We start from the raw sequence: 26,974 nt of genomic DNA, 5'->3' as shown, positions 1-26,974 counted from the left end.
CATTATTTCCTGCCCTTTGCTTGTATATTCTTTTAAGCTAGTACTTGTTATGTTAAATAAACTCCTATATTCTTCCAAAAGACAGTATTTGTTTTCAAAATACAGGACACTGCTATCGTGATTTCCTCAATGCACTTGTGGAATTTAAAAGATTAAAATTGTAGTGCCTCACAACAGAGTCAATGTGGTAAACTCAAATGCAGACCAGATGTATTACAGGAACACATGAGGATAAAGGAGTTCCTGGTTTCAATCCAGCACAATACAGTGCCTTAGCTGCAAGCTGATCACACTTGCAAAACAGCGTCATCAAGACACAGAAGCCAAAACAACTCTGACAACAGAAAAGAAGGACATTTGGATAAGCGTGAATTTTTAAATTACATATTCAGTAGGGATGGAGCATTACAAACCAAAATACAGGCATAAAGAAAAGCAGTAACCTATCTGCACACCCCAACTGGGACTGTACAGCAGTACCCCATCACAGAACAAGGTAGTGTCTCTGACTTTCATTTGTGCAACCTCATCTAAAGCACTGTGTTCACTACCATTTGCCTTGTTAACTCAAATGCATTAAATACACAGGTGACAACAATGCCACATGGTAAACTCTAAAACCATCTGTTGTAAGGCATTTGTCATTGTTTTTATGACATGTATCATTCCATCACCTGCATTTTGCCAGCTAACCTCTCCAGTGGAGACTGCTAAGAGTCCACATTTTGGAGCAGTTTCAGACAGCCACTTCTAAAGATTTTTTTTTTTTTTTTAATACATTTGTTACAAGAAATTCTTTACTGCATCCCCCCTTGCTGGCACGAAAATTTCCTCTGCAGTTGTGTGACTGGCAAGTCTCTGCAATAGCTATCCCTGTTCTAGCACAAATCACAAGTGGTAAAGACTTTTTTTACCACTAGAGGGCTGGCAGTCCTTCTTCCCTGAGATACGGCTCTTGTTGCGGTTCTTAGTGTAGTGGGATACAATGAACTTTAAGAAAGCGTCCTAATCATCAGATAAACTGACTGTATGTCAAACATCTGTTGAAATGCAAATAGGACTTACTGTATGTGATGTGCTTGAAGACAACACTGAGGCAGGGGAGAGGCTGCTCTGATGATTGGAAAGGGAGCTAGAAAGAAATTGCAAAGAATTAATATAATTAATTTTTCCTAGAACTATTTTTAATATATATATATATCTGTATGTGTGTGTATATATATATATACACAAACATAAGGTAGGTAGTAGGATATTAGTTAAAGAATAAGAATTGTAAGTGTGTGCATACACATACACACACAGAGTAGGATATTAGTTAAAGAAAAAATGTCTGTAGGGGTGTGTGTATATGTACACACATAACACACACACACACATATATGTGTGTACATATACACACACCCCTACAGACATTTTTTCCTTTAACTAATATACCTTTTAATGAAAAAAATTGAAGGACAGAGACAACTATTACTAACAAGAAACATCTAAAACACCATTCATTTGTATTTATCAAATTACTATATTTTTAGAAAAACAACAGTTGTTCCAGGAATTATGTAGCAATGCCTCCAAGAGACATAAAGTCCAAAACCAGAAGAACATTCACACAACACATGGCTTGTTTCTCATTCTTTCCCTGAGCAACTGCTGCTGCCTGCCTGCCTGCCGGCACAGGTATTAATTAGGTGAGGCAGTGCTAGAAATACACTATGGTATTTCTCACATTTTAACCTGCATAACATTAGTTCACCCAATTAGAACTGCAGGGTATTTGCCCCATAACTCTGCCAAAAGACCCAACACACTCTCAAAAGACAGGACTCAAAAAAAACAGCAAATGAAGAACATCTGTGAAAGCCCAAAAATTAGCCATACTACTACTGAATCTGGCAATTTAATCAAGGCGGGTTTATACCACTACACCCCACCAAAAGCCATTTCCTCTTTGAAAAGATGAATCAGAACTACCAGTTCAGTTTTATACATACACTGTAAAATATGAAAATAAAGAATCCCCTGAAAAACATCTGCAGACAACTTCATTTTAGGAAACAACTCTGGTTTAGCACCACCTTTTTTCCCTAGCTGACCAGGTCTGTGAACTTTTGGCAGTAACAGTAGCACCGACATTCAGCTGTAATCCAAAGATCTTTAAATGTCTCCTTGAAAGGTGACTGAAACTGGTTCTTAAGCGTTTACACTGACGAAAGTTATACCTTACATTCGAGGTCAAGAATGTAACTTACAGTACAGTACGGAATAAACAGAATGAACACTGAACAAAGGCAAAACAAAACAAAGCCATAAAAAATATGTATGGTTTGGTGCTCAAAAAGCCCCTCCTCGTGTGAAATCAGAAGCAAGAGAGATCCTAACCATAACAAATATTTCAGTATTCTCTATGGAAATAGCCACAAGAAAATACAGCAGTTTTCATAACAAAGGTGCAGGCTAAATTATATGCCCCAATTTAAGGGCAAACACTCCTGGCAGCTCTTCAAGGTATGGGACCAGACTAAATCTTGGCAGTTTCACAGATTAATTTTACTTTGATTCTTTAAAACTGTTCCCCATCTGCAGGAATTACAATGACACCACTTCAGGCAGCAAGGAAAGAAATAGTTCAGTCCAACATACAGTTTTAAACCACTCCTTTGCCCACTCTCCCCAGGTCTTCTAACAAGCCTTAATTCACCATCTGACCTATGGGAGAGACACAGACAAGAGCCGCCAGCACAACCAAGTCAGACATGCTTGGAACTCAAGCATCATCTTTTCATGGCACTTGGTATCTGCCCAACAGCATCAACACTCCAACTAAAACTTCTACCAATGTACACAGCTTTTCAACAAACAAATGTGGGGAAATGATGTTTCTAATGTGAATGGAATAATTGTTATTTGACCTATTTACCATTTTATTGAACAAAAAACACTAGTGTATTAAATGAGAATCAACCATGTCGTAGCTGCAAAACAGGAAAAAAAACCCTGATATCCCATCAAATTAGTTTCTTCAATTAACAAATATAGTACAAAGGTGAGTATTAAAAATATAACTCAACCAGTATATCCTCAGGATGTCACCTGCCTGAGGATGAAGCTCAAATAACACGCACTGAGAAAATCAGACAGACAGTGCAAATAAGCTAAGCTGTGCTGAATGCACTTCCAGGAACACCAATCTGATATTTCAAAGTGTCTTAAGGAAATGTCTTAGAAAAAGAAAAAACACACACCCTCCCTGTGGAATGATTTCTATTATTTCTATATTTTCCTACGTGGAATTATTAAGAAATACAAATATAAATGAAGCTACAATATTTCAAAATTAGCCAGGAAGTAAACTGTTAAGGAATGATTTCAAACATAAACAGCAGGCACTGTGGACAAAGTAGGAAAAACAAACTGGGGGAATCAATTTAGCTAATTTAGCTGGCATGATTGAAGCAAGAGCCCCTTGAAACACAAAGTTGTTTATATATCACGAAAACTTGAGGGCAGCAGCTGTTCTATCAATAAGAGGCAGCCCAGAGCTCATACTTTGCAACCAGAAACATCCTGTTCTTTTCTAAATCTCTCTCCTAATTCTAGTTAATGTCAGAAAAGGGGACCCTGGTGTCTGACAGCCCCCATACACAATCATCCTTACGTTTGCTCTTTCCCCAAAACTGAACCCCTTTCAGTTTATCACAACTCCTACTGTACCTGCTTAACTGGGAAAGTGAGCTGCTGGCCAAATCACTGGACTGAGGCAAGCTGGGCAACGTTGCCGCGTGCTGCGGTGCTGAAGGCAGAAGCGAAGCAGTGGTGGATACCACGCTAGGCAGAGAACCAGCAGAAGGTAGTGAGGGAGAAGGCTCTGTCTTAGGCGCTGGAACTGATGAAGTAGCTGCAACATGTTAAAAAGAGGCATTCAAAGACAAATTCCAGCATACCTGACATCCCAGCCTGGATTCAGGAACTCAGTAGTATTCTCCACTTGGTTTGCAAAAGCCTGACCGTTAAGAATCAGTAACAGTATCAAGCAATCTGGCTATTAAGGAAAATTCAAACAGCAACAGAACTATCATTTTTTCCCTTTAAGCTCTTCACCTACAATAGATTTATAATTTTCACTGCTACACATGTAGTAAGCTATGATCTTCTGCACTTCACCTCCCGCTATCTGGATTACTAGCTTCTGCTCACAAGTCAATCCTAATTTTAAAATTCCTTGCATTTGGTTCTGCAAACAAAAGTCCTTTGAGCTTTTCAAGGCACTGTATAAATCTACCTTTACCTACAGCTTTGCGTCTTCATTCCAACCTACACAGCACCTTTGATGATTGAGACTGAGATCACTGGAGTGCAAGGGCACGTACAACTTATCAGTTTGGAGTACTCAGTCAAATGTGTAATGCAGTAGAATAGAAGAAGCTACAAAAAAAGACCACAACTGAGCACAGCATTAAGCATTTTTAATGGCTACAGAGTTGTTAAATATTGACTTACTTTATTTGACCTAGATAACAAAAAGTGTTTAGCTTTAATACTACTTTTTAGGCTACACAGAGTAAAACTTGTTTACCACAAATGTGCCTTTCCAAAGGATCACTATACTGTAATAAGACACTGAACAACTCTACTGCCCAACGTAATTCCCAACTGTTTCTACACTCATCTTGTCCTGCAAAGATAATATATGGAATTAGAGGCACTCACTCACCAATAAAACTCAGAAAAAGAGTTGAGCCCTGCCTTCTCTGGGCCATGCTTCCATACCACACCAGAGAACACTACCCAACAGATCATCACTAACTTGTAACGTATGCGAGGACAGTTTTAGAATGGTCACCAAACAAAAGTCAGATATACGCTTGGAAGTTAGGCATCACAGTTTCTTCATGTTATTGGTTTGGTTTCCTCACTAAATGACCCAAGTCAGGTTGCTGGATTGGGTGCTATGCAAACAGAAGTCAAGAGGTCTTGGCCTTGGCAGTAAGTATGAGGGTAACTGACAACAGAGAAGGAAATTCAAGTGACAAACGGAAACATAGTTACGAAGGCGGCAACTATATCACCTGATACCTCCTGGCAAGATTCATGTAAAAATAAGTAAATAGTATTTACAACTCTCAATACATTCAGAGCAGGGTTCCCTTCTTGAAGCAAGGGAATTGAGGGATTCTGTCCCGCAATACAAGTGACAGAATAACCATCTTCATTAAGGCCTGAACACAATGTTCAAGGCAAAGAAATCCAGGAGACAAATAGGATGGTAAGAATTATGACACGTCAGTCATGCTTTGAACTAAGGGTTTAGGAAGCATAAGATCTGGATATTAAAGGACAACAACAGCAAAGATGAGAGATGAACAACTAAGAATATTATCAGCACATACAGAAGGGAAAAGGTAAGTATTTTCAAAAGTTAATAGAGAATTTCAAAATTGTTTGGACGCATGAGATAGATACAAAGACGACGACTGATTCCAGTTTAGGTGCTTGAGATACAGAAAACAACAAAAGTGTTCTCAAAAGAGAATTGGCATAGAAAAAGTGACTAATAAAGCTGTTATAGAATAATTACAAAAATACTAGGAATTCTCAGATCTTTGTTTTCCATAGCAAAAAAGACAAGTCCTGTAGTGAATTTCATAAATTGTTTATTAATTCTGTACACAAGAGTAAGAAAGTTTTCCACTTGAAAAGTTGTCTTTATATATAACAATCTTTTAAGTGGTAACTTTTTGGGCATATACACTCCTCCTGCTCATTTAAACTGAACTTGGCATTAACAAAACACTGTTTACAGGTCTGAATACTCAACTTCTTTCTACTCAGAAGTATTTTTTAAAAAAAAAGGCTCCCCCACTAACGACCTACCTGAAGAGACGTTTAGGAGGAGGATAGACCTAAAATTGAAGTGTTGGAATTCCAAAAGATATTAATTCACACTGCAGCCCGTGAAAACTTCCACAGAGCAGCACATAAAGGTCAGAAGCGTGAATACTATACTTTAATTATTTTAACTCCAGGAAGACAGCTGTAGGGGTGCTACAAGTAAAATACCACATTAGAAACAGGCCAAGATGAAGATAACAGTAATGCCTGTATCAGAGCCAGTACTGTGTTATTGTTACTCCACTGAAAGGCAGCAAGGTACCCAGCAGAGGGAGCATATTAGTCACCCTTCTTCCCCATGCGCTTGTAGCAGGGCATACGTAGCACCGTACCCAGTGAGAGGTGCATTCAAAGAACGTGATTTTGTTTCATTACAGCAAAATGCTACTCGTAGCTTCCCAACTGAGAATTGGAAGAATTGCTAAGAAATTTTATATTAATTTTTAATTTTATACTAAATAATTTTTGGCAGGTAAATTCAAAAGGAAAAACAGCAGCAAAGCAGCTTCTCTAATTCTAAGACTGGTTAGGTTTGTAGATTTAATAGGGCTAATACTTCAGTTTTAGTCAAGAAGCAAGCAAGTGTATCCTATGCAAGTACAAAATAAACGCAAATGGGTCAGCCAAAAATTAGTCAAGGAGAACAATATAAAACCTTAAACCAGATGTCACTGCTACAGTTGTGCGCACAGCAAGTAGTAAGGAAAGATTAGAAAGTCCTGTGCACAACCAAGCTTTGTAAACTTACTGTCAAGAGTTGCCTGTGTTCTAACACCACTGTGGCCGTTCTGTAAACAAAGAAGAAATGAATGAATAAATCATCTTAGAGGTATATCAAATTTTCAGACTGAATCACACATCGAACATGCTGCATGCAAAATTCTATATTCATTCTAAATTGAAAGACAAAAAAGGCAGAAAATTAACTTTTTACTGCCTTTAACAAAACCACGTAATAGTTGTCTCAAGTGCAAGGTGTCCTGAACATACAGAATCCCATACACTGCCCATACTACACCCATCAGCAGAAGACCTTCCCATGTACTGTATATAACATAAACTTCAGGTTCACACCAATATGAAAGAAAGAATTGCATTAACATATAGGAAATGGTTGTGCTTTTGATCTAATGCAACTCACAATTTTAACTATCCAAGTTACACAGAGACGCCAATTTTTTTCCATTGAAAGATAAGACTTGAGAAGCACCAGTTGTTTTTTGGATAACGCTGGAGTACAGAAGTGGATAGTCTATGCTTGATCCTCACCAGTACATACGAGCTAGTGCAGAAGACAAGTGTGACTGAGCCATTACATAACAAAGGCCAGAAGTAAATAACTTACAAACTCTCACAAGTTCCTTAAACATTTAATAAGTTAAGTTCTCTTAAAACAAACCTACATTCCATATACAAAGAGAATAGGTGCTTTTGAATCTCCCAAGAGAGATCCTCTCTGTTCTAAATTAGACCTCTCCCTATGATTTTTAAAATAAAACATGAAACTAATTCCCTCTGGTGTTTAAATCCAACAGAAGAGTAATGCTGGAGGGGCCACACACAGTTTGGGATCCACTTGCTAGATGCCATATAAATTTAATAAACAATACATCTTTGGATAGAAACTGTCAAGTTATGGCAAAATACCATGACTAATATTTAGATACAGAGATAGTTCCTTTTTTAAAAGCTAAGCTTCAGGGAAGGAAACTCAAGTAGAATGTCAAGTGTTACTAAGAAAAATGGTCAAATAGCAATTTAAGATGTCAAAACCCATAAAATCAGAGGCTTTTATACCCCAAATACGATATAGTCAAAAATGGCTACACAATAGGAAAAGCAAAAACAAATAACAGGGTGGGCTTGCGAATCAAAAATACCACTTGGCTTGGTTAAAAGTATTAACATAGCAGGGTAATACAAGTGTTACACAGATAAGAATATTTCACCTTTTTCAAGGTCTTATTTCTGAAATTCACTCACCGTAACTGCAACAGGGGTTGATTCAGCTGGAGCCATGGAGCTTTGGTACGCTATCCTACTATGCACAGAAGTCTGGTCATAGGAGGAAGTTGTTACTGGGCTAGTGCTCTGGGATGAGCAGGTCAGACTGGAAGAGGTGATGGCAGAGGTTGTGTAGGTGGACTCCTGTACTGTATTGGATATTGGCAAAGAGGTATTCAAAGGATCACTGGAAAAAGTAAAAATTATCATCTTGGTAAACGACATCTCAAACACCTTCATGAAAATATCAGCTCCTATACAGTTATCCAGAACTACCTTAAACATGCAATCAAATCAACATTATTTATACTAGAAAATCTAGTCATGAAAAAAAAAATATGTAATTTTGCTTTGGTCCCCAGTAATCACTGCTTCAAAACCATTAGCTGCACTAAGCACCATTCACCTTCCTCCTGCCAGCCCAACCAAAACAATAGTTTACACACAAGCACTTTTCAGTCATGTTACTTCCACCTTCTCAAAGGATAAATTAATGATCATAATCTCTCTTTTTTAAACAACTAGATCCACAAAATCTGGTATATAATGAGAAACACCCAGTCTCTTTCTACAATAGAATTCTAACGTTACAGTAGCAGTCTAACAGAATGAACTATGCAAAGAGGAAAAAATACTTTAAAACATGCAGGAGTGTTTTACTTTCTAAACAGTTTAAATCATTTATAGAACTAGAAATGAATGTGAATGTTCATTTGTACTAGTATTTCTGAATTAACTTCAGGAAGCTTTTTACTGAAGCCAATTTTTGAATGAATAAGGAAGAAAAAAATGGGTTACTGGTACATTGGCATTTATTATTGGCTATTTTAGCATTTCAGTAAGAGCTTCTGCATACTGAAAGCCTGGCTTCTTTTCTCATCCCATAGGAGCATCAGATCTGTAATCTGGTGCCAATCTACTAACACACATACATGGTACAAGGGTCATCTCTCCTGGATCAAAAACAGAAAAATTAGGGTTGTGAGAAACAAACCTTCAAACAAATTTGAAAATCAGGACAATTAAACATGAGAAAGCAATTCTATAAAGGGTAGCTTATTATGAGGTTATTTACATTCATGTCATCTCCAGCTTCACATCAACCCATCCAGGAAGATTTTGATTGTCATTAAAAAAGAAATTTCTCCTTTAAGATGCCATCCACAGAAAACAAGTCATCATATTTCCTCCTCCCATTACACAGTAACTGTGCCTTGATGTTTTTGGCGCAAACTTGACCCCCTAAAGGAGACATGTAAGAATGCACAAGGGGAACTCACACGTACTTTACAGATTTTGAGTACAAGCTATTGTTGGTCGCCTGGCTGGTATTCTCACTGCTTGAAGTTGATCCAAACTCTGGGAGTGCAGGCTCTGATCCAAACTCCAGAGCTCCAAACTGAACATTTAACCCTGTCACATCCGCTGATCCAGGCATCTCCACTGCAGAGGCAGGAATCTTAAAGAAGGGAAAAAAAAAAAGCCATAATTCCTTTGCATGCCCTATCTGTATTAAAGATACCAGTAACTGACACCCTCTCCTCCCTTAACCACAGGCTTCTTCAGTTACTGCCTCAAGGCTTCGCTGCTAACTAGATCTGCAACAACCCACCAGTTTACATCACATAAACTAACTACATTCTTGTAAGCTGAAATTAATTCATTGATTCTGTGCCCTGATCTGGAGCTGAAAGAGTAAGCCATACTATTCTACAATATCAAAGTGTCATCCATATCCATCTCCCTTCAGCCAACACTCATCTTGTGGCTACTAAGACAATCCAAAAATCACTCAGCAATAGTCATTTCCACACAGAGCAATAAGATATGTGCTTGGAAAAGACAACATCACTGTATTTTGGACGTAAAAACTATCCAGCGCGGAATTTCCTGCTTTATTAACAAAAAATATACCATGGTCTTTGCTCTCCTTATCCCTAGCAACTTATATATAGAATAGAATCACAGAATCATTTAGGTTGGAAAAGACCTTTAAGATCATCGAGTCCAAGCGTTAACCTAGCACTGCCAAGTCCACCACTAAACCATGTCCCTAAGCACCACCTCTACACGTCTTTTAAATACCTCCAGGAATGGTGACTCAACCACTTCCCTGGGCAGCCTGTTCCAAGGCTTGACAACCCTTTTGGTGAAGAAATTTTTTCTAATACCCAATCTAAACGTCCCTTGGCACAACTTGAGGTCATTCCCTCTCGTCCTATCACTTGCTACTTGGGAGAAGAGACCGACCCCCACCTCGCTACAACCTCCTTTCAGGTAGTTGTAGAGAGTGATAAGGTCTCCCCTCAGCCTCCTCTTCTCCAGGCTAAACAGTCCCAGTTCCTTCAGCTGCTCCTCATAAGACTTGTGCTCCAGGCCCTTCACCAGCTTCATTGCCCTTCTCTGGACACGCTCCAGCACCTCCATGTCCTTCTTGTAGTGAGGGGCCCAAAACTGAACACAGGATTCGAGGTGCGGCCCCACCAGTGCCGAGTACAGGGGCACGATCACCTCCCTGCTCCTGCTGGCCACACTAGTTCTGATACAAGCTTTTGTATGTTTTTACATTTGCTAAGGACAAGCCACCACTCAGTTACTCACCTTGGATGCTGGAGTTATCCTCCGTTTTGGTGGTTTTATCTGTTTCTGCTGGGTTTGATGGGCAGTCACTCCCTGGTTATCCATAGATATAGTGGGGAGCTGTAACATTTTGCTAACAGCTGTAGAGGTGTCTACTGGCGATGGCTCTCGGAGTTTTACCTGGGAGGAGAAGGACTCCAGCCCAGGAGGAGGAACAGGAACTGCCTGTGTTTGTTGTTGCTGTCGCTGGGTCAGCTGGCTCAGAACTGGGGATGGTTCAGGCTGGGATTTAAAGTCTGGTCAGCGTTGGGAAAAAGAAATACCAAAATTAAAGCATTAAACTCTGCTCTTCACACTTCTACTCTTTGACAGAATCTGAGTGATGACATACTCGACAGCTATGATTTCATAGCGTGTGCAAGTCTCTTTCAGACATCACACGAGTTTCACATTGAACATTACCACTGCAATAATAAGGCCAACATTTGATATTCTCTACTTTAAATAAACAGCTGTGGGCAAGCATCATTTAGCTTTCTTCAAAAATATGAAAACAAGCCTATCTATACAGTCACATAATATTACCACACATTAGTCTTAAAATAATCCGTAACATTTTTTGAATCAAACACTGCAAGTTTCACTGCAATTAACTGTGCTGACAAAATGTGATAACTTCCAAGGGGTCGGGAGTTAAAATTTAGAGGTATTATGAGTTAGGATTTCCTGTCCCTACAAAGGAGAAGATTTTCAACAACCATGTCTTCCATGACAGATGGAAGTCATCTACCATCTCAATCTGGCTGAAAGTCAAGAGATACTGGACACTGACAGTTTTTTTTTCCAAGTCTTCCCCTTTCATATTTTTCAGATGCTGAAAGCCATGCAGTGGCTCAGAGCACTGGTCAACAATCGTAAGAGATCCACAGCATTTGCAATGTGAAGGGGTTTTTTTTATTCAGTTGGTAAAGTGCATTAGAAAGCAACTTAAAATGTACGTCAACATTTTTTCAGAATTGCTGCGTATAAAAGATTATAACTACTACCAAATTGGTTGCTTATCTATCTGGAAACATATACACACACACATGAGAGAGATACAAGAGCTATCACTCTTCACAGTGAGAATACTGCTAGGAACCACATTGCAAAAAGAAAGCTTGTGTCATTTTCACTGTTCCTACGAATTCTACTCAATTAAATGAAAAATCCCTACAATTATGAATAGACAAAATGGGTAACTTGCATCATTCTCAGCACGCTAGTGAAAGAACACTGAGATGTGATGCACATTATGAAGAAATTATACCATACTCATTCAAAATTCATGTAATGGTTAGAAGAGAAAAATTTGGGGGGAAAAAAAGGCAAAATATGATACAACCTTATACTCAGCTAGAAGCAGCATAGGGACAATTAAACTAAGTATTTTCCAGGATTTTTTGAGAAATAAAGTCACATCAAAGTTCCACTTAAAAATTCAAGCACGTTAAATCAAACAAGTCATTACATGAAGGCTCAACAACTTCTAAAGATGCAATGACATTTATGGATAGGCTTAAGCCTATCAAAACTTAGTTTGTGATATACTTGTAATGTCTATTACCAGCAAGTAAGTGTAACTCTTCCAATGTTGTAACCAATTGTATTATTAGGATTACATTTTTTAGAAAAAGTCTTTCATTTGGCCTTAATGCCAAACTTATTGGCATTAAGAAATCTTATGGGCTAATACAGAGAGAAAGAGAGAAAGCTATGTCAAAGCACTTACCAAACTGACTAAGGACTGAGGACTGAGTAATGGGTGGTTTTAGATCCCAGGATGATGTGGTAGTTGTGGTAGTGGTGGTAGAGCTACTGTTGTTTTGCTGAGAGGTAAACTGACCCAGTCCTGGAGATTTCAACTGGTCCAAGATTTGGGATCCAGTAGAGTTTGCCAATTTAGAGGATCCGAGTTCTCCAAAGCCAGAACAAAGAACTGCAGACTACCAAAAGACAAGAAAGAAGAGCAGAGTGGAGTTAAGTATTTAATAAATAATTTGAACATAACCATAGGGTCAATGCCTACAGCTGCTATTTGGCAGGAACGAACACCTCTTCAGCCCCAGACTACTAACAAATGACCAATAAAAAAATTCAGCAGTTTTAACATATCTGATTATAACTGATACAACTTCCACCACTGTGATTGCAACAATACTGATTTACTTGAATCCATGCATCTCAAAATAGCATATATTTACTAAGAGTTGAACTTATTTTCAGAGAATAAACATAAGTGCCCAATTTCAAGCCCTCACAATTGACTCAAATAGGCAGGTTTCCACAAAAAGCAGTCAGATATGTGCTTGGAAATAACACATCATAGTTTTCTGGCATAGAACTCTTCACTATAAACAAATTATTTCATCCTAAATCAGCATGCAGTAAATGCATCTGCTCTCTACTCAAAAATTGTAATACAAGCACTTCGTGTAAACTGAGAAACAACTGCTTAGCAAAACCAGAAAAGAGTAATCTTTTTGTGTGTGTGTTGCAAAATTCATTTGCAACCTGAATTTTACTAATACTGAAACATCTCATGAAATGACCACTACTGGAAAAGTTATTTAACCTGAAATATTTACTCCTGAAGAATATTTAGAAAGCATAAGGTAATTTTACCAGACTTTGAGGAGAATAAGAGTTTACAGCACTGGAGCTGCCAGTTCCTGGTGCCATCTGGGTGCTGTGCTGAGAATTTGTGAAGACTAGGGCTTGGCCAAAGGTCTGCTGCTGGGGAGCCTCAAATGAGTTGCCTTCTGTCTCTTGGGTAGATGTCACAGGCTTTTGAAGCAGTGTTACCAAATCAATGCTGTAAGGAAAATCAAAGTTTAGCTGGAATAAACATGATGATTAGGCTGCACTGAAACTGAAGAAAGCACTAACAATACTAAAGCTGCCGTACCAGCAACAGAATTACTACCGATCAACAGTCTTTTAAAATATTGCCTGTCTGTCTGCCATACAAAAAGAGGTAGAATAGAGGTTTTTGCCAGAAGGTAATATTCTGCTAGCTGAAACCTTCCACTACAGTTAGAATACAAATTATCTTTGCACTTTTTTCAAACATTACCAGATTTATAACATCATGTATCACCTAAATAACCTATATGATTAATATAGCCAAGTAACCGGAGACAAGTCATAAAAGATACATTATGTTTAACTGGATTCTGCCTGCAAGCCCATTATATATACTGATAATCCACATTCTCTGTATATCACGCTATCCCTTTAAAAAGACCAAGGGATCAAAATCCTACCTCTGTATAGGGTGGATATGAGGACAGTAAAGAATAAAGTCACACATGCAGCAATTGAGTGAATATGTGATGACATGGAAGTCACAAGAGCAGCAGAAATAAAAGCTAAGTTTCTCAGATAGTAGGCACGTATCCAAAATTACTCTACCACACATACCTGAGCAGGATGAGAAACATGAATTTTCTTATATTTAGCATGGCTTACTAACCCCTGCCACATGTTTAGCACGGCTTACTAACCCCTACCACATGTTTAGAACAGGTTTACCCAAGGAAAAGCAAAGCATTCAGACAACAAAAGAAAACTACTCCAAAAACTCTGACTTAAGTTTATCCTGAATATACTGCAGGCTTCGGCTGAAAAGCTGCTTCCAGTACTTTCATTAGCATAGATTTCTTAATGCCCAAACCTTTCTTATGGCAAGTGAGGGGGCAAAAGAAGAAAAAAAAAAAAGAAACCCAAACCAAAACACCAGAATTCGAGTTGATGAACTAAAATATTTTCTGACATAATTTGAGGGACATCCACTGGAAGAATATTTGCATTAGAACAACGAACATGCGAGCATATCACCTTTAAGAAGGAAAGGAATATAAACTGTAGACCAGCTGACACCATGCCTCCTCCACATCACATCCATGTTATAAGGAAAATCTTGCTGGAGTCTGGAGTACAGCAGTACAGCTGTATCAGGATGTTTGGGACCATTAGGCCATCTAGTTTTCAGATCTCATGCTATCCAACTACCGAAGCCTTCATCACACAACTTTAGCCCGCTCTCCTGGGACCTGAGGCTAATGCAGGCAACTAATTCCATAACACCATTGGCCAGGCATTTGGTGAAGACAAAGGCAAGCAAAGGAAGGCAGCAATTGCCATATTTTTGGTTCTCTATCTGAACTCTATATCATCAGTTAAGGCAAGTAATTGTGATGCTTACTAGGAAATTCACCTTCTTGCCAACGCAAGCTCTTCTGTTAACACATTTGTCAAAGCACTACGTTATGAACACTTTCTGCACCTACAAGGGCAGGCTTTCCATTTTCTGGACAGCAAAGCCAAAGCTTCCTTTTCAACAGCAGAAAACTTTTCTTCCCAGTTACTTTTGTTCCTGCCTGTAAACAGTCCTTGTGCAGAAGACAGGGTCTTCTCAGTATTATGCCTGTGGATTTGGTTAAGTTCGGCTCCACGTCCGTAGTCAATAATGAGTAACACAGGAACCCACAAAACCAAAGATTAGCAAGCAAGGCTTTTGCAATTTTGAAATTAGCTTGACCAATCTCTGCCCTGTGTTTTATTCAACATTTTATATGTGCAAGCTAATATTGCTTCACCAAGCAGAAGGTTTTTAAGGTATAGGGAAAACATGGAAGAAGAGCTTACCTTTGCCCAGGAGTCACATGATTCTCAGCTGGAACAGAGGAAGCAGTGAAGACTTTTGTTTCAGAAAGCTGCAAAAGAGAGGGGCAGGGGAAAAGGTATTTTAATCATACACATGCTCACACTTCACTGCTGCAACATCTGCAGAAATTCCATCTTGGTCGTGCACTTCCGAGATAAAAGTAAAGTCAAACTACCATTACAACTAGTTATGCTGCAGCACTGCTTAAAAAGACAAAAACACGTAGTCAAACTTCAGCAGTCTTCTCCACAGAATCAAATACCAATTTAATTAAAGTGTTAGGAAATTTGATCTACTAAACACACACAATGGTATACCAATGTAACTACATCAGTTTGAGCAATAGTTTCACTGAAAAATATACCAGTAGAAAGTAATTAACGTGACAGCTGGTATATCATCAGTGTAAAGATACCTTGTGCAGACATAATTTAGGACTCCATAGAGCAGCTCTGACAGATCTTGTTGCAGAAATCTAACACTTCGCACCATTCCCACTCATTTAATCTATCCCTGTGTTTTACACTTCAGCTCGTATCACCAGAGGAGGCAGGTTTGCACTCAGGTACGTACAGTGAACTAGCATTCGTGGTTCCTTCTTGGCATTTCTGATAGGGGCGGCAGTAACATCTTAAACTGATTGCTCTGCGAGCGTGAGTTTTAAAACAATAATAAAGGGACAACCATGTAATTGCTTATACTAGTATAACCAGTCAGACCATCCACAGCAGAAAACTGTACTGCTTTCACCATGCTGTTACAATTAAGATAAGATACTTGCACAGGCAGCTGGGGAGGGGTTTTAGGGGGAAAGGGGGTGATTTGGGTTTGTAGGGGGGTTGTTTGTTTGCTGTTTGGTTTTTTCTTTTTTAACATAGCTTTTCTTTTTTAACAAAATAGTAGTTAAACAGCTACAACTTCCTAGAGCTAATTCATTTCTATTGACACGAATACTTGCAAACCAGAATAGGTCTTAAGCCAGTACAGGTTAGGTTTAACAAGATAAAGATATGCACGTATAATGGTTATATTTTAAATTAAATTTGCACAAAATCACCCTTAACTACTTTGGTGTAGCTTTGTATTTAGACTAAAGAATAACTGACCTATTCAAACACAAAGAATCCCTTTAGAATGTGACATTTGAATACAGCTCTTCCCGGAAATTATGCATTTTTAATTGCATACATTGCTAGCAGCCCAGTTTAAAGGACATCATGGACATGAGCCAATTCCATCTGCCATCCCACATGCAGCTCTACTGAAAGCACGTATATCCCTGAACACAGTCATCTGATTGGGATTCTCCTATGAAACACTGTTGATTTAAGCAAGACACAGAAGGGCTGACTGGGAGCAATCACTTACCACTCAGAGGCAAAGTTCAAACGTTTCATGAACTCTCCTAGCACCCACTTATGTGCAACACACTGTGTCATGAAAAAATGAGTACCACCACGGCTCCTCCCTCCATTTCCTTCCCTTCCCTTGCTGCCAATACAACGTACTTCAATCCCATCTTTCTGGAACACAACTCTGTCCTGTGCATAACGCTGCTGGCCCGCAGCTCTATGTACTGAGCAAAACGAAGAAAGAAGATTCAGCTCAAGTATATTTCCAATTAAAAAGGCTGTTTTGCTATCGTTCAGCCCTTTCCCCACTGTACGTGTTATTTTAGAACAACACGTACTGTACTTTTTGTAGTGGCAAATTATACGGCACAAGAAGGTCAGCTAATGGCATGAGCAGCAGCCTATGGTCTGCAATCCCTTGGTTAAATATTAAATTCTCTGTAATGTCAACAGTTTCTTACGCTCACATAACCCAGGATAAGACTAACTGCGGCCAAAACACTGATGAATCCTGAAAACTAAGCAAATCAAGGAGCCTGAGGATGTTTGTGACAACGCAAAAGCATGCTTGACGTATGAGAGAGGAAATGTTCTCTTCAGGTGAACCACCATGCAAAACAAAAGTCTCCAGCTACCAGCTTGGCTACATTGAGTTTACACTACACCCTGTGGCAAACTTACCGCCACAAGCTCCAATCGAGCACCTAATTCAGAAGTCTGCTGGGATTATGGCATTTGTCAAAACACATACTTTGTGCAGCAGCAGCTGAAAAGTTTTATTACGCAGATGTATTCAGTATTTCTTGGAAGTACTATCATCAGCTCCTAACAAAGTTATTTACGCTCACCATACACTACACTCGTAAATCTTTCACTGAGGCTCTGGCATTTTCCCAGAACTGAATGAACGGTCATGAACCATTTGCAAACGTCGGCCTCACAAGGGTATTTCCTCCATCTGCAGTGAAATGCCTGTGCTTTTCAGCTCCTGTTCCTATGATAAAAATCATTCTCCAATCACCAAACAGACAATGCATTTAACAACTAGCTACCAGCTCCTATGGCCAGTTCATAGGTGAGGAGAACAGGAAAATTCTCCAGCATCCTCATAAAAACTCAACATCAACAAATCAGAAATAACAAAACCTTATTACTGTTTTGATATGATGTACTGAAGTTAAAGAAAATAAAACAAGTTCTCATGCTGCTTCCTGGTAAAGGAAACACTCCCACTAAAATACACTTTTTTCTTTTTTTTTTTTTTTTAAAGTGTTGCTGTTGTTTCAAATAAAAACCAAGACTACCAATATTGTACAGAAAACGTTTGCCTTCATCCACTTCCCAGCAATTTGTATGTATTCTATTTCTCCCCTTCTGATAGTTTCTGTAGTTAAACTCTATTTTCTTTAGCCAGGAGAATATGATTGCAATTTTAACAGGAAAAGCCAGAGCCATCTACAGTACCTCAACATTTGTCTGGTCCTTCATGGTCCATGCCCTGAACATCCCTTTAGCAAAATACAACCTCCTATTTTCACTGCAACTAGTTTCCACTCTATTTAAGAGCATGCTGACAACCTATTATACTTGCTCAATATTCACTACTAAAGATAAATACCAGACAGGACTATTAAATCACAAAAATCTAATCCTTCTCAGGTCAAACAACAATAATTTCACTCATCCGGCCTGGGACTGGATTCCTTTACAGTCCTCCTAGAAATGCCCACGTTCAATAAGGGTCCCCCTGCAAAAGATTTGTTTGCCAAAATTTGCAATGCAGATTTTAATCCACTTAATGTGTTTTGTGATAGCATGTAATTATTTTCAGAACAGAAGATGGAAATCAAATCTCCTACAAGGACATAGTCTATCTTCACAGTTAACTCGTAATTTACTTAAAGACCAAGATCAGGTTTATTTGAAGTGGACCTATTTTCCATAAAACTACACTGAATAGCATAAGCTGTATTCTTAGGCTTCTATTTTTTTTAAATCACATGAATCAATTTTTCCTTTATTTTTTCCCCCAGGCATGTTGTGGGCTAACGTGTCTGTAGCTCGCCATTTCATTCACTCCTGAACATCAATACATGAACAACTTTTTCCTAAGTTACAGGGATTTTTCCAGGGACTCTAAAATTAATAAAAACTAACATCAGGCTAGAGATTCCATCTGCTGCTCTTTTAAGATTCATGTGCAAATTACTCAGGTTTAATAATTAATTTTAAAAAATTCTATCCCTGGTCAGCAATGCTCAACACCCCTCCTGTACTACAAATGCTGTATTGTACCAGCATCAAACAGGTGAGAAACAAGGACAGAAATTTTCACTATCCTTAGCCCTTAGTCCACCTCTAGCATATACTGCAGAAATAGAGGGCAGGTTTAAAAAAGATGCCAACTTTTGATGACAGTAACTGATACAGAAAACCTAGGAATTTTAGAGTTTCTTTTAATTTTCGCAGAAGACACAGCCCTCTCATCAGGTAAGGACAGAGTTTTCGTATCTGTTACATGAAACATTCACCATTTCTAGGGATAACACTGACATGCCACCCTACAGGAGGAGGCAAAAGGGATGAGTTCCGAGACAATCTCTTACTCTTCTGAAAATAAACTTGAATTAATGGATATTCCTATAAAAGATGAAAAACTTCTTAAAAGCTAAGTTTTCCTTTCTATATTTCTTGTTACCTTGTTTGTTTTCTGAACTGCTTAAGCTTTAATACAATAACTGGAAACTTAAAATCACAAACGCGATTTTCACACGATGATCACAAATGCCAACTATTTTGCAGACATGAAGACTCCTCTTGCCTGATAAAGAACGAGAACCAAAATTGTTGTAGTACTTTAGACGACACATCATGATGAAACAACAGGAATGAAAGAATTAAGTGCTAACTTCAGCTCCTTCTTTTAATATTACGAACATGAAGTGGACTAAGTGGAACAATTATGCAGATTTCAAACAAAAAGCATCAAATGAGGAGTCTAAAGTTGATAGTAAGCTTCAGCACTTAATTACATAAAAGTCTTGTGATAATATGGCTTTAAATCCCTACACAATAGTAGGGGGAAGTATGCAGTTAACACCCATCAGCATTGAGCAGTGGAGAACTATAATTCAGAAACTTAATTTGGGATAAAACTTAAAATTTTACTATCTATGCATTGTCAACCCAGCAAAATAAATTAATATTTCTTGATTCAATTTTATTTTAAAAATAAGCTTATCTAAATATATATATTTTAAACAGGAATTACAGCAAGAAACACACTAAGAAATATCATTGCGTGCATACAGCAAAGTATTACTTCGAACATTTAGTTTTTGAAGACAACCCAGAAACTCTGAAAAGGGTAAATAATCAATCGATTTATCCAACAAGGTACACTTACATCTTCATTCCAGTCTTCTGCTGTCCATTCTTCTATTGAGTTTTTCCATGCTCCTATTGTAATTTGGGGAAGGAAAGAAAACAGTTACAAGCTAAAAGCACAATGTCATATTTCAACCCTTCTCTTTCTAAGCAATCCTGTTTTCATTGTTAGTAGAACATAAAGCAAGGAGATGGTGGTTGGAAACATGGGAAGCTCTAGAAAATTGGTCTGCAGATTTAAAGTTTTGGGAGGGTTCCCCCCCTCTTTAATTTCTGATTTCAAGAATTTCTTAGCCACTATGGTACCAGACATACAGACACAATTTGCACGAATGCATGTCTGCAACCAGTGATTAATCGCAAACATTGGAAGAACTTCCTCCTATGTCCCCAACGACAGTGAGAGGTTACTCAACCCTCCCACGGGATCTCCCAGGTTCATGCACAAATTCATACAGACCCTGAACAAAACACAACCACAACACCTGCTCTGACATTCATAATCCTATTTTCAATATATTCAAATTCCAGACCCAAGCTATGCGACTGGAGGCTCCTTTCCAATCTGTTAACACTCTCCTCAGGGCAGAACAACTCCAATCCCTTCCCCTGAGAGAGCAATTTTATTTTAAAACATATATAATTCATATAATGGCAGCAGAAGAGTCAATAAGCTTCCACTGTAGCTGCAAAACACTTCTTCCCATAACTTGTGGCAGAGTTTGTGTGGTGAACACTGGAGCACAGCGCACAGTCCACAGCATGAGACAATGGGAAAACTACAGGAAACGATCCCACAGATGCAAAAACCTGATATCTTCCATAGAAAACAGCAGGCACAGACATGCAAGAGCAACAAATGGACTGAAGGCCTTGCCCACCAGCGTAAGCATAGGGAAGGTTATCCCAGCAACAACCAGAGCCTTCATTTAAACTACATAACCATGAGCGAAGAAAACACCAGCAGTAAAAGTTCCTGCTACCATCACCTTTGATCAAGTACAAAAGCAAAAGAACTACTGCTTTAATCATCTCCTTTTACTTAACCAGGAACCCTCTGAGACACACTTATCCAGAAAACAAGCCCCCTGAAGACAGCATCAAATCTAGTTCGTACTAATGCCATCACTACATTAGTGCATTCTTTTGTACACCTTTACAAAGCAGCGTCTTGGGCAGAGGAGGGTCGAATGGCACTAACCCAGTGAGGCAAACAGGCCTACCATGAAGATACACACACGGTGGGGAGAAGAGAGGGCGTTTATACCTTGGAATCCAAAATTATTTGGCAGGTCCTGAGCAAGGTAATATCCGCTCTGTGTTGGCTCTGTGGAGCAATATAGAGTTGCCTGAAACATCTCATGCTCACGTTACCAAACAGGCCCTAACCAGGAGGTTTCTACATAATGCAAAATATTGAGGCACTTGAAAAATAACTAATAATCATATCCGAGCACAGCAAAATTACTACAATGCCTCAAATTTCTAGACTAATCCACACATTTCCACGGAAATTTTGGAAAGGAGGAAAAATCCAATGAGCAGCAGTTTTTAGAGAAACAGTTGATTTTCTTTCCCTTCTCCTGACCAGCACAGAGTCCCTTCCTTTGATATTTCTTCTTAAAAGAAATACATCCTAGTATTTGCCCTGCTTATATTTATCTCCCATCAGTCAGAGCAAGGCTTGCCTCTGTAGAAGACAAACCTCATGCTAGTGCCAGAACTCTAACAACAGAGCTCGAGAGGCTGCTAAAACAAACACAAAAAGAGCTGAGACAAATCAAGCCCAACTCTTGAGCATCCCCCACCACCTTTGGGAGACTGAGCCTGTTTGGAATAATACTTGGGACATTTTCCCGACATTCAGTTTAAACATTTATCCGTTGCTTCTACTTATGAACATGGTTCTGTGCATTTACTCTTTTTATACTGAACACAACCCTTCACCCTTTTACTAGTTTACCCAAGCTGCTAAGTTTATTACTGTTGCTTATTAACACTCTACCTTCCCAACTCAATCCTTCCAGCCTCAGTTACTTCACTGCTCTTCTCTGCATTAAATCCAGTTTGCTAACGCCTTCCTCCTATTGACGGGATTCTAAGTCTGATCTTGCCACAAGTGTATCAACTTCCTTTTAGTCCAAAATCCACCTTGGCATTATTGCAACTCCATATATCCTCTTCCCAACCTTTATCCCCATGTCTTGCAAAGCACCACAATTTAAGAGTTCTCTGTTTTCCACTGAAATTATGCTTTGTGTTTTCAAGGATCCTCGTCATAGCAACTTCAAGCTAGATGGCTATCTGTGACCCTCCTGTTTCCTTTTGTAACAAGTTTAGTTTTAGAAAGTTATAAGGCCAATAAAAAGTATACTATATGTTTTTGGTAAGTCTTCAGTTATTTTACTCCGATTCCTCACTTCCTGTCACACTATTTGATTTTTTTTTTCCTTTTTTTTGAATAATCAGCCATAGATATTAGCCCCCAAATAATTTTATTTCTGTCTTATGTTTCCTTCCAGATTACATTCACATTCTAGAATAACCTGAAGGTTTCCCTAAAATGTTCCTTTCAACTTTTACAGAAGTCCTAAAAACCCCCAACTTCACTGTAACTTCCTACAAAGCCACACAATTCCCTTCTTCCCCCTTGACAGTTACACTGTAATTTATTTTTTCTTTCTTGTTGTTCTTCAGTTTCAGAGTCATTTAAGGCTACTCATAACCAAGATAACGAAGGAAGTTCTTCTGTGAGATTTATGAAACTCTATCAAAGTAGAGGTATCAATAAACTACCAGAATACAATACCATTTTTATAACCTACTTTAAGAAGTGACTACCTCCAACATAATTTATTTATAAGAACTGCTGTGATTTGATGTTCAGGATTTCCCACTGACTTGTGCGTTACAAAAATGTAAGAGACTGAACACTCAGCATGCCTGTGAGAAAATATCAATCACGCTGTTCAAGTTTATTCCCTTTTGGATGAGGATTGGTCATTTTGTTTCCTCCCACCTGTCCCTTCTCTTTGCCTTTCAGTTGTGCCTCTATAAAAATTAGGATGCAGGAAAACCAATGCCGAATTATTTGGAATAAAATCACACTTAAAAGTTATGAACCATTAAAGAGTCACTTTTTACTCTCTTTTTATTTCAACTAACAACACTAAATTTTACATCCACAGAACCAGCTAGCTTTTCTATAGGATTACACAATGGTGCACCTAGAAACATCCTTCATTCAGGCTACTGCGATTCTTCTGGCATCTACAACAATTCAGGACAAGAGGTTCTAGAGCGCTTTCAGAGCATGTATGGGGACAACTACATTTTGGAAACAAATAGTGTATTTCTTTTTAATTGAAAATGTTGATGTTGATCCCTTCCCAGCACTGGCTTAAAGAGGAAGTACTTAGTAAATACTCAGAACTCCACAGAGAGTTTCTATTTGCATGATGTCTTCAGAAAACATTTTGATACACGAAACTGATTTTGTTTCTCCCGGTAGTTGCCCAATTATCCTCTTTTTAATGTAACTGCAGATGAAAGATATTAATTTTCCAAGTAGCTAGTATGAGCTAACTTTGTTTCCTTTCTTTTTAGATGAGAGAAGAAATGGGAATGGGTAATGAGGAACAAAGAGAGAGGTTTCCATCCTGCCCTTCCTCTGTGTATACTCTTATCTGATTTTCTTCACTAGCCCACTGAGGGCTTTATGGATTTCCATACATATACATCCCCCTCATTCACATATTCAGTAACTCCACATTGGTAATTTATTACTGGGATTGTTGATTTGTAACTAAATAACAGCACTGTATATTAAGAAAAAAAAATTGAAAACTAATATTTGTGATTAACAAGCCAAATCAACAGCTCAACTTTGTACAAACTGCTTCCAGCCCCACACCTTGTCTGCCATTTCTTCCCCCTACCCTTGCTTCCATCTTCCTTCCCGGCACACTCTCTTCTGCTTTAAAACTACTACCCCAGCTGCAGCCTCCTCTAATAACCCTCAAGATGCTTTCCATCACAAGGTTGAAAGTGCTTCCCACTTGGACAAAATGAAATGATTCAATTTTAAAGCCTACTCTTTTTAAAGAGATCTCATCTTTTCAGGTTGGGGACTTATTTCAGACATTCCTACGGCTTGTCTAAAAAAGAAACACTGTAAAATAAAACACTCCTCCTGTAGTCATACAGACAGAGACATTTTTGTTTTGTCAGCTATCGTGCCTTTTCCATTTGCACTGAAAATAGATTAAGATTAGCAGCAAAAAAAATACTTAGCATCCAAAAAGAACATTCATACTTAACTAGTTTACTTTAAATTTCCACCAACCAAATGATTTTGCAGGAACTCCCCACACTGACACTCACTCATTCATACCCCTAAGACCCATTAATCTGACAAGGCCAGGGAAAATTCCCAAACGCCTTCTCTCGCCGCCTTCTCCATACCATGCTCCCCAACTTTCCATACACGCGTTAAGTTGCATTACTGAAGTTCAGTGCAGTTCTCGGCAACATGTGCACAACCTAACAGCAAAAACACACTTGGCAGCCAAAAAGAAGTTCCGCACATCAACTAGTACGCTTTGAATTCCCACCAATCTGTTTGCTCAGCAGCAAACCCCTCACGTAGACACATTCCTACTCTTACGAGGATCTGTTTAGCCACACCAAGCTACTCTTATTCCTACGCAGAATTCTTCCATTACTGAAGACTGAGGAGATGCCTACAAGAAGGAACACAAGTTGCCATAGGGGAGACATGTTAAGGCTACCCGGAGTTAGCAAAGAGGGTCACAAAACATTTGAGCTCACTTGGGAAGTGGAAGTCAAGTGGAAGTCAAAGTCGTTCATATGCCACAGCCTTAGATTGCATTTGTTTGTTAATAACTAACCAGTGAATTTTCTGCCTCTGGTCCAGTCTCCTCATGACTTTCTTGTATGTCTTGTTTCTTTAGTTAGTTAACCTTATTGCTTTTACAATACTTGTGACAACCTACCCTGCCCTCCCCTACCACATAGCAAACAACAGTATCAGTATTCCTAGGGGAATTTTCAAGTCATTAGGTGTCCTTCTAACTCATTATCTGATAAACTTACTTGAAAAACTAACATAAGTGAAAGTAAAAGGTGCATTTCTGTTTGCGCTATAGCACCAATTCATTTCAAAAGTAGTTCCTTGGAAAGATGCCCTATTTGGCAAAAGAGCTCCCTTTCAACAGCCATTAATATACTCAGTGCCACCCTCCCACACTGGACTAGAAGGCACTCAGAGTGACAAGACAGCTGCCTAATAAGCCCTCCTAAACTCTGAGCCTGTTATTGTCTTCTCTGGTTAAGTGGAAAATGGCTTGTATGACGTTTAGAAAGCTGCATCTCAAGAGGCTTACAGAGAGCTCAACGGAGCACACCCTGGCCTCCAGTATCAGTCTTTTCCTTCCACACTTGACACAGGGGTTGATGAAAAACCATCTGAGCAGGCTTCAGCAATGAAGAGACCAGAAGTTACCCTTTGCTGGGGTTAAAAAAAAAAACAAAAAGAGTATCTTCTATCACTCTCAGTGGTTCCCAAATGTGGACAATAACGTATAAGAATTTCTTCATCCTGACACAGGGTTTCTTTTGTCATCTCCTGTCATGGAATATGGGAAGCGGCAAGGTATCCTGTTTTCCCAATCACAGACAAGCAGGTCACATTCCTCATTTCTGAATCACCACGAGACCACTGTTAAGTGGTTCTTTTCCAAACTGTCTCTCTCTTGCCTCTTTAGCTGGGAGTGCGTACTTCATACTTGAAACTTCATACAGAAGCACACAGCTGCCTCTATCTTCAGACAGGCAGACTGCTCTTTCGGCTTCCGTTCAAGTGCCTACTTGTGCTTTAGTTAATAATTCTTCTCTTCAAAGGTGGCAGATCTTGGAACTCTCCTCCATCCCAGAGACTCACATCCTTACACATTCCTGTTGTACAGGTGGGGCTTCCAAAGCCATCTCAGTGTCACTGAGTGGATTTATGTTTGTAAACAGTTTTTCTTTTCTTTTTCTTCTTCTACTTAAATATTCACACCCTATTGCTCAATGCTTGTGGATCAATCACTTTTAGTAGGACTTACACTCCTTAACTACGTTAGGTGAGCTCTTAAGCAATACTTAAGATATCTAAACAGTTCTTGACATACAAGATTCTTCCAATAACTCTTCAAATCCCTTTGTCTCTCAAGGGATTGTTAGTACTAAAACAAAAAAAAATTGCAAACTGCTTTCCTTTCATTCTAATCAGATAGTCATTCAGGCTACAGCATGTGCTCTGCCCATTAGTAGCAGTTCAGCTATAAAAATCAACTAATATCTGTGTCATGTGAGATGTATTCGCATTTTCAGAAGTTAACTGAACACTAACAGAATGGTTATTTTAACTGCAATTTGCTACAGGTCTTCATTCCAATCCTTCCACTTCTTGAAGCATCTTACCAGTTCCATCATCTGCATCATTCTGACCAGTCTCCCAAATCTCTGATTTTGTCCCAAAGCCATCAGTGGCAGAAGACTCCGTATAGTCTGCAGGGTTAAATGTCCTAGAGTTTTAAAAGTTAAGAAATGGAAGAGAACACATGGGTCATTCAATGAACACAAGTGTCATCATTTTTAGCTGACGTTGTATTAGATTTAACATCTCGATTTCCACATAATTTATCTTGATAGTTTTGGTTTCAAAAGAAAGTTTTCCTCTATGAGCAGACACAGATAAGAAAGGGAGAAGAGAGAAAAGAAGTAAGAGGAGAAAAAAGTGAGTAGACTGGGGAAAAAAAAATTACTGTAGAGAAACTGAACCAAAACAACAATTCCTGAAAAAGTAGTTAACAGCATACCTACTCCTCCCAGTCTTACAAAGCATTTGTTTATATGCACAATGATAAGCCCCTCTCAGCTGATAGTTTCTCAGCATGTGGCTGACTGATGAGAAACCAGTATCATGTCCTTTCAGAGCACCTGACCTGTGCAGGACAGGAGTTGGAACGTCAGTAAGATTATTTCA

General features: G+C 38.8%; 1 protein-coding gene and 2 non-coding genes across 11 annotated transcripts in view; all 3 read right to left on the bottom strand.

The window, feature by feature from the left end:
- LOC142075699 (ubiquitin-associated protein 2-like) overlaps positions 1–26,974 on the bottom strand; it is a 168,269-nt gene that overhangs the window by 117,509 nt on the left and 23,786 nt on the right. For 5 of the 9 annotated variants that reach the window (XM_075137462.1, XM_075137463.1, XM_075137469.1 and 2 more), the window contains 12 exons: positions 26,410–26,513; positions 21,191–21,250; positions 19,943–19,995; positions 15,166–15,233; positions 13,141–13,330; positions 12,248–12,461; positions 10,498–10,772; positions 9,177–9,355; positions 7,876–8,083; positions 6,641–6,680; positions 3,715–3,898; positions 1,066–1,132 (listed from right to left, as the gene is read on the bottom strand). In XM_075137462.1, the coding sequence (XP_074993563.1) occupies positions 1,066–1,132; positions 3,715–3,898; positions 6,641–6,680; positions 7,876–8,083; positions 9,177–9,355; positions 10,498–10,772; positions 12,248–12,461; positions 13,141–13,330; positions 15,166–15,233; positions 19,943–19,995; positions 21,191–21,250; positions 26,410–26,513 (1,642 nt within the window). The remainder of the gene's footprint in view (positions 1–1,065; positions 1,133–3,714; positions 3,899–6,640; positions 6,681–7,875; positions 8,084–9,176; positions 9,356–10,497; positions 10,773–12,247; positions 12,462–13,140; positions 13,331–15,165; positions 15,234–19,942; positions 19,996–21,190; positions 21,251–26,409; positions 26,514–26,974) is intronic. The other 4 variants (XM_075137467.1, XM_075137468.1, XM_075137464.1 and 1 more) reach the window with 3 other exon arrangements.
- On the bottom strand, positions 9,676–9,760 carry LOC142076110 (small nucleolar RNA SNORD121A). Its single transcript, XR_012671115.1, has one exon. It is a non-coding gene; the product is annotated as a small nucleolar RNA SNORD121A (small nucleolar RNA).
- On the bottom strand, positions 12,773–12,854 carry LOC142076111 (small nucleolar RNA SNORD121A). The gene has a single exon (XR_012671116.1). It is a non-coding gene; the product is annotated as a small nucleolar RNA SNORD121A (small nucleolar RNA).

This window comes from Calonectris borealis, chromosome Z (genome assembly GCF_964195595.1).
Source record: "Calonectris borealis chromosome Z, bCalBor7.hap1.2, whole genome shotgun sequence".
Taxonomy (NCBI): domain Eukaryota; kingdom Metazoa; phylum Chordata; class Aves; order Procellariiformes; family Procellariidae; genus Calonectris; species Calonectris borealis.
The sequence above is the reverse complement of the archived record's forward strand: the minus strand, read 5'-3'. Positions and strand labels throughout refer to the sequence as shown.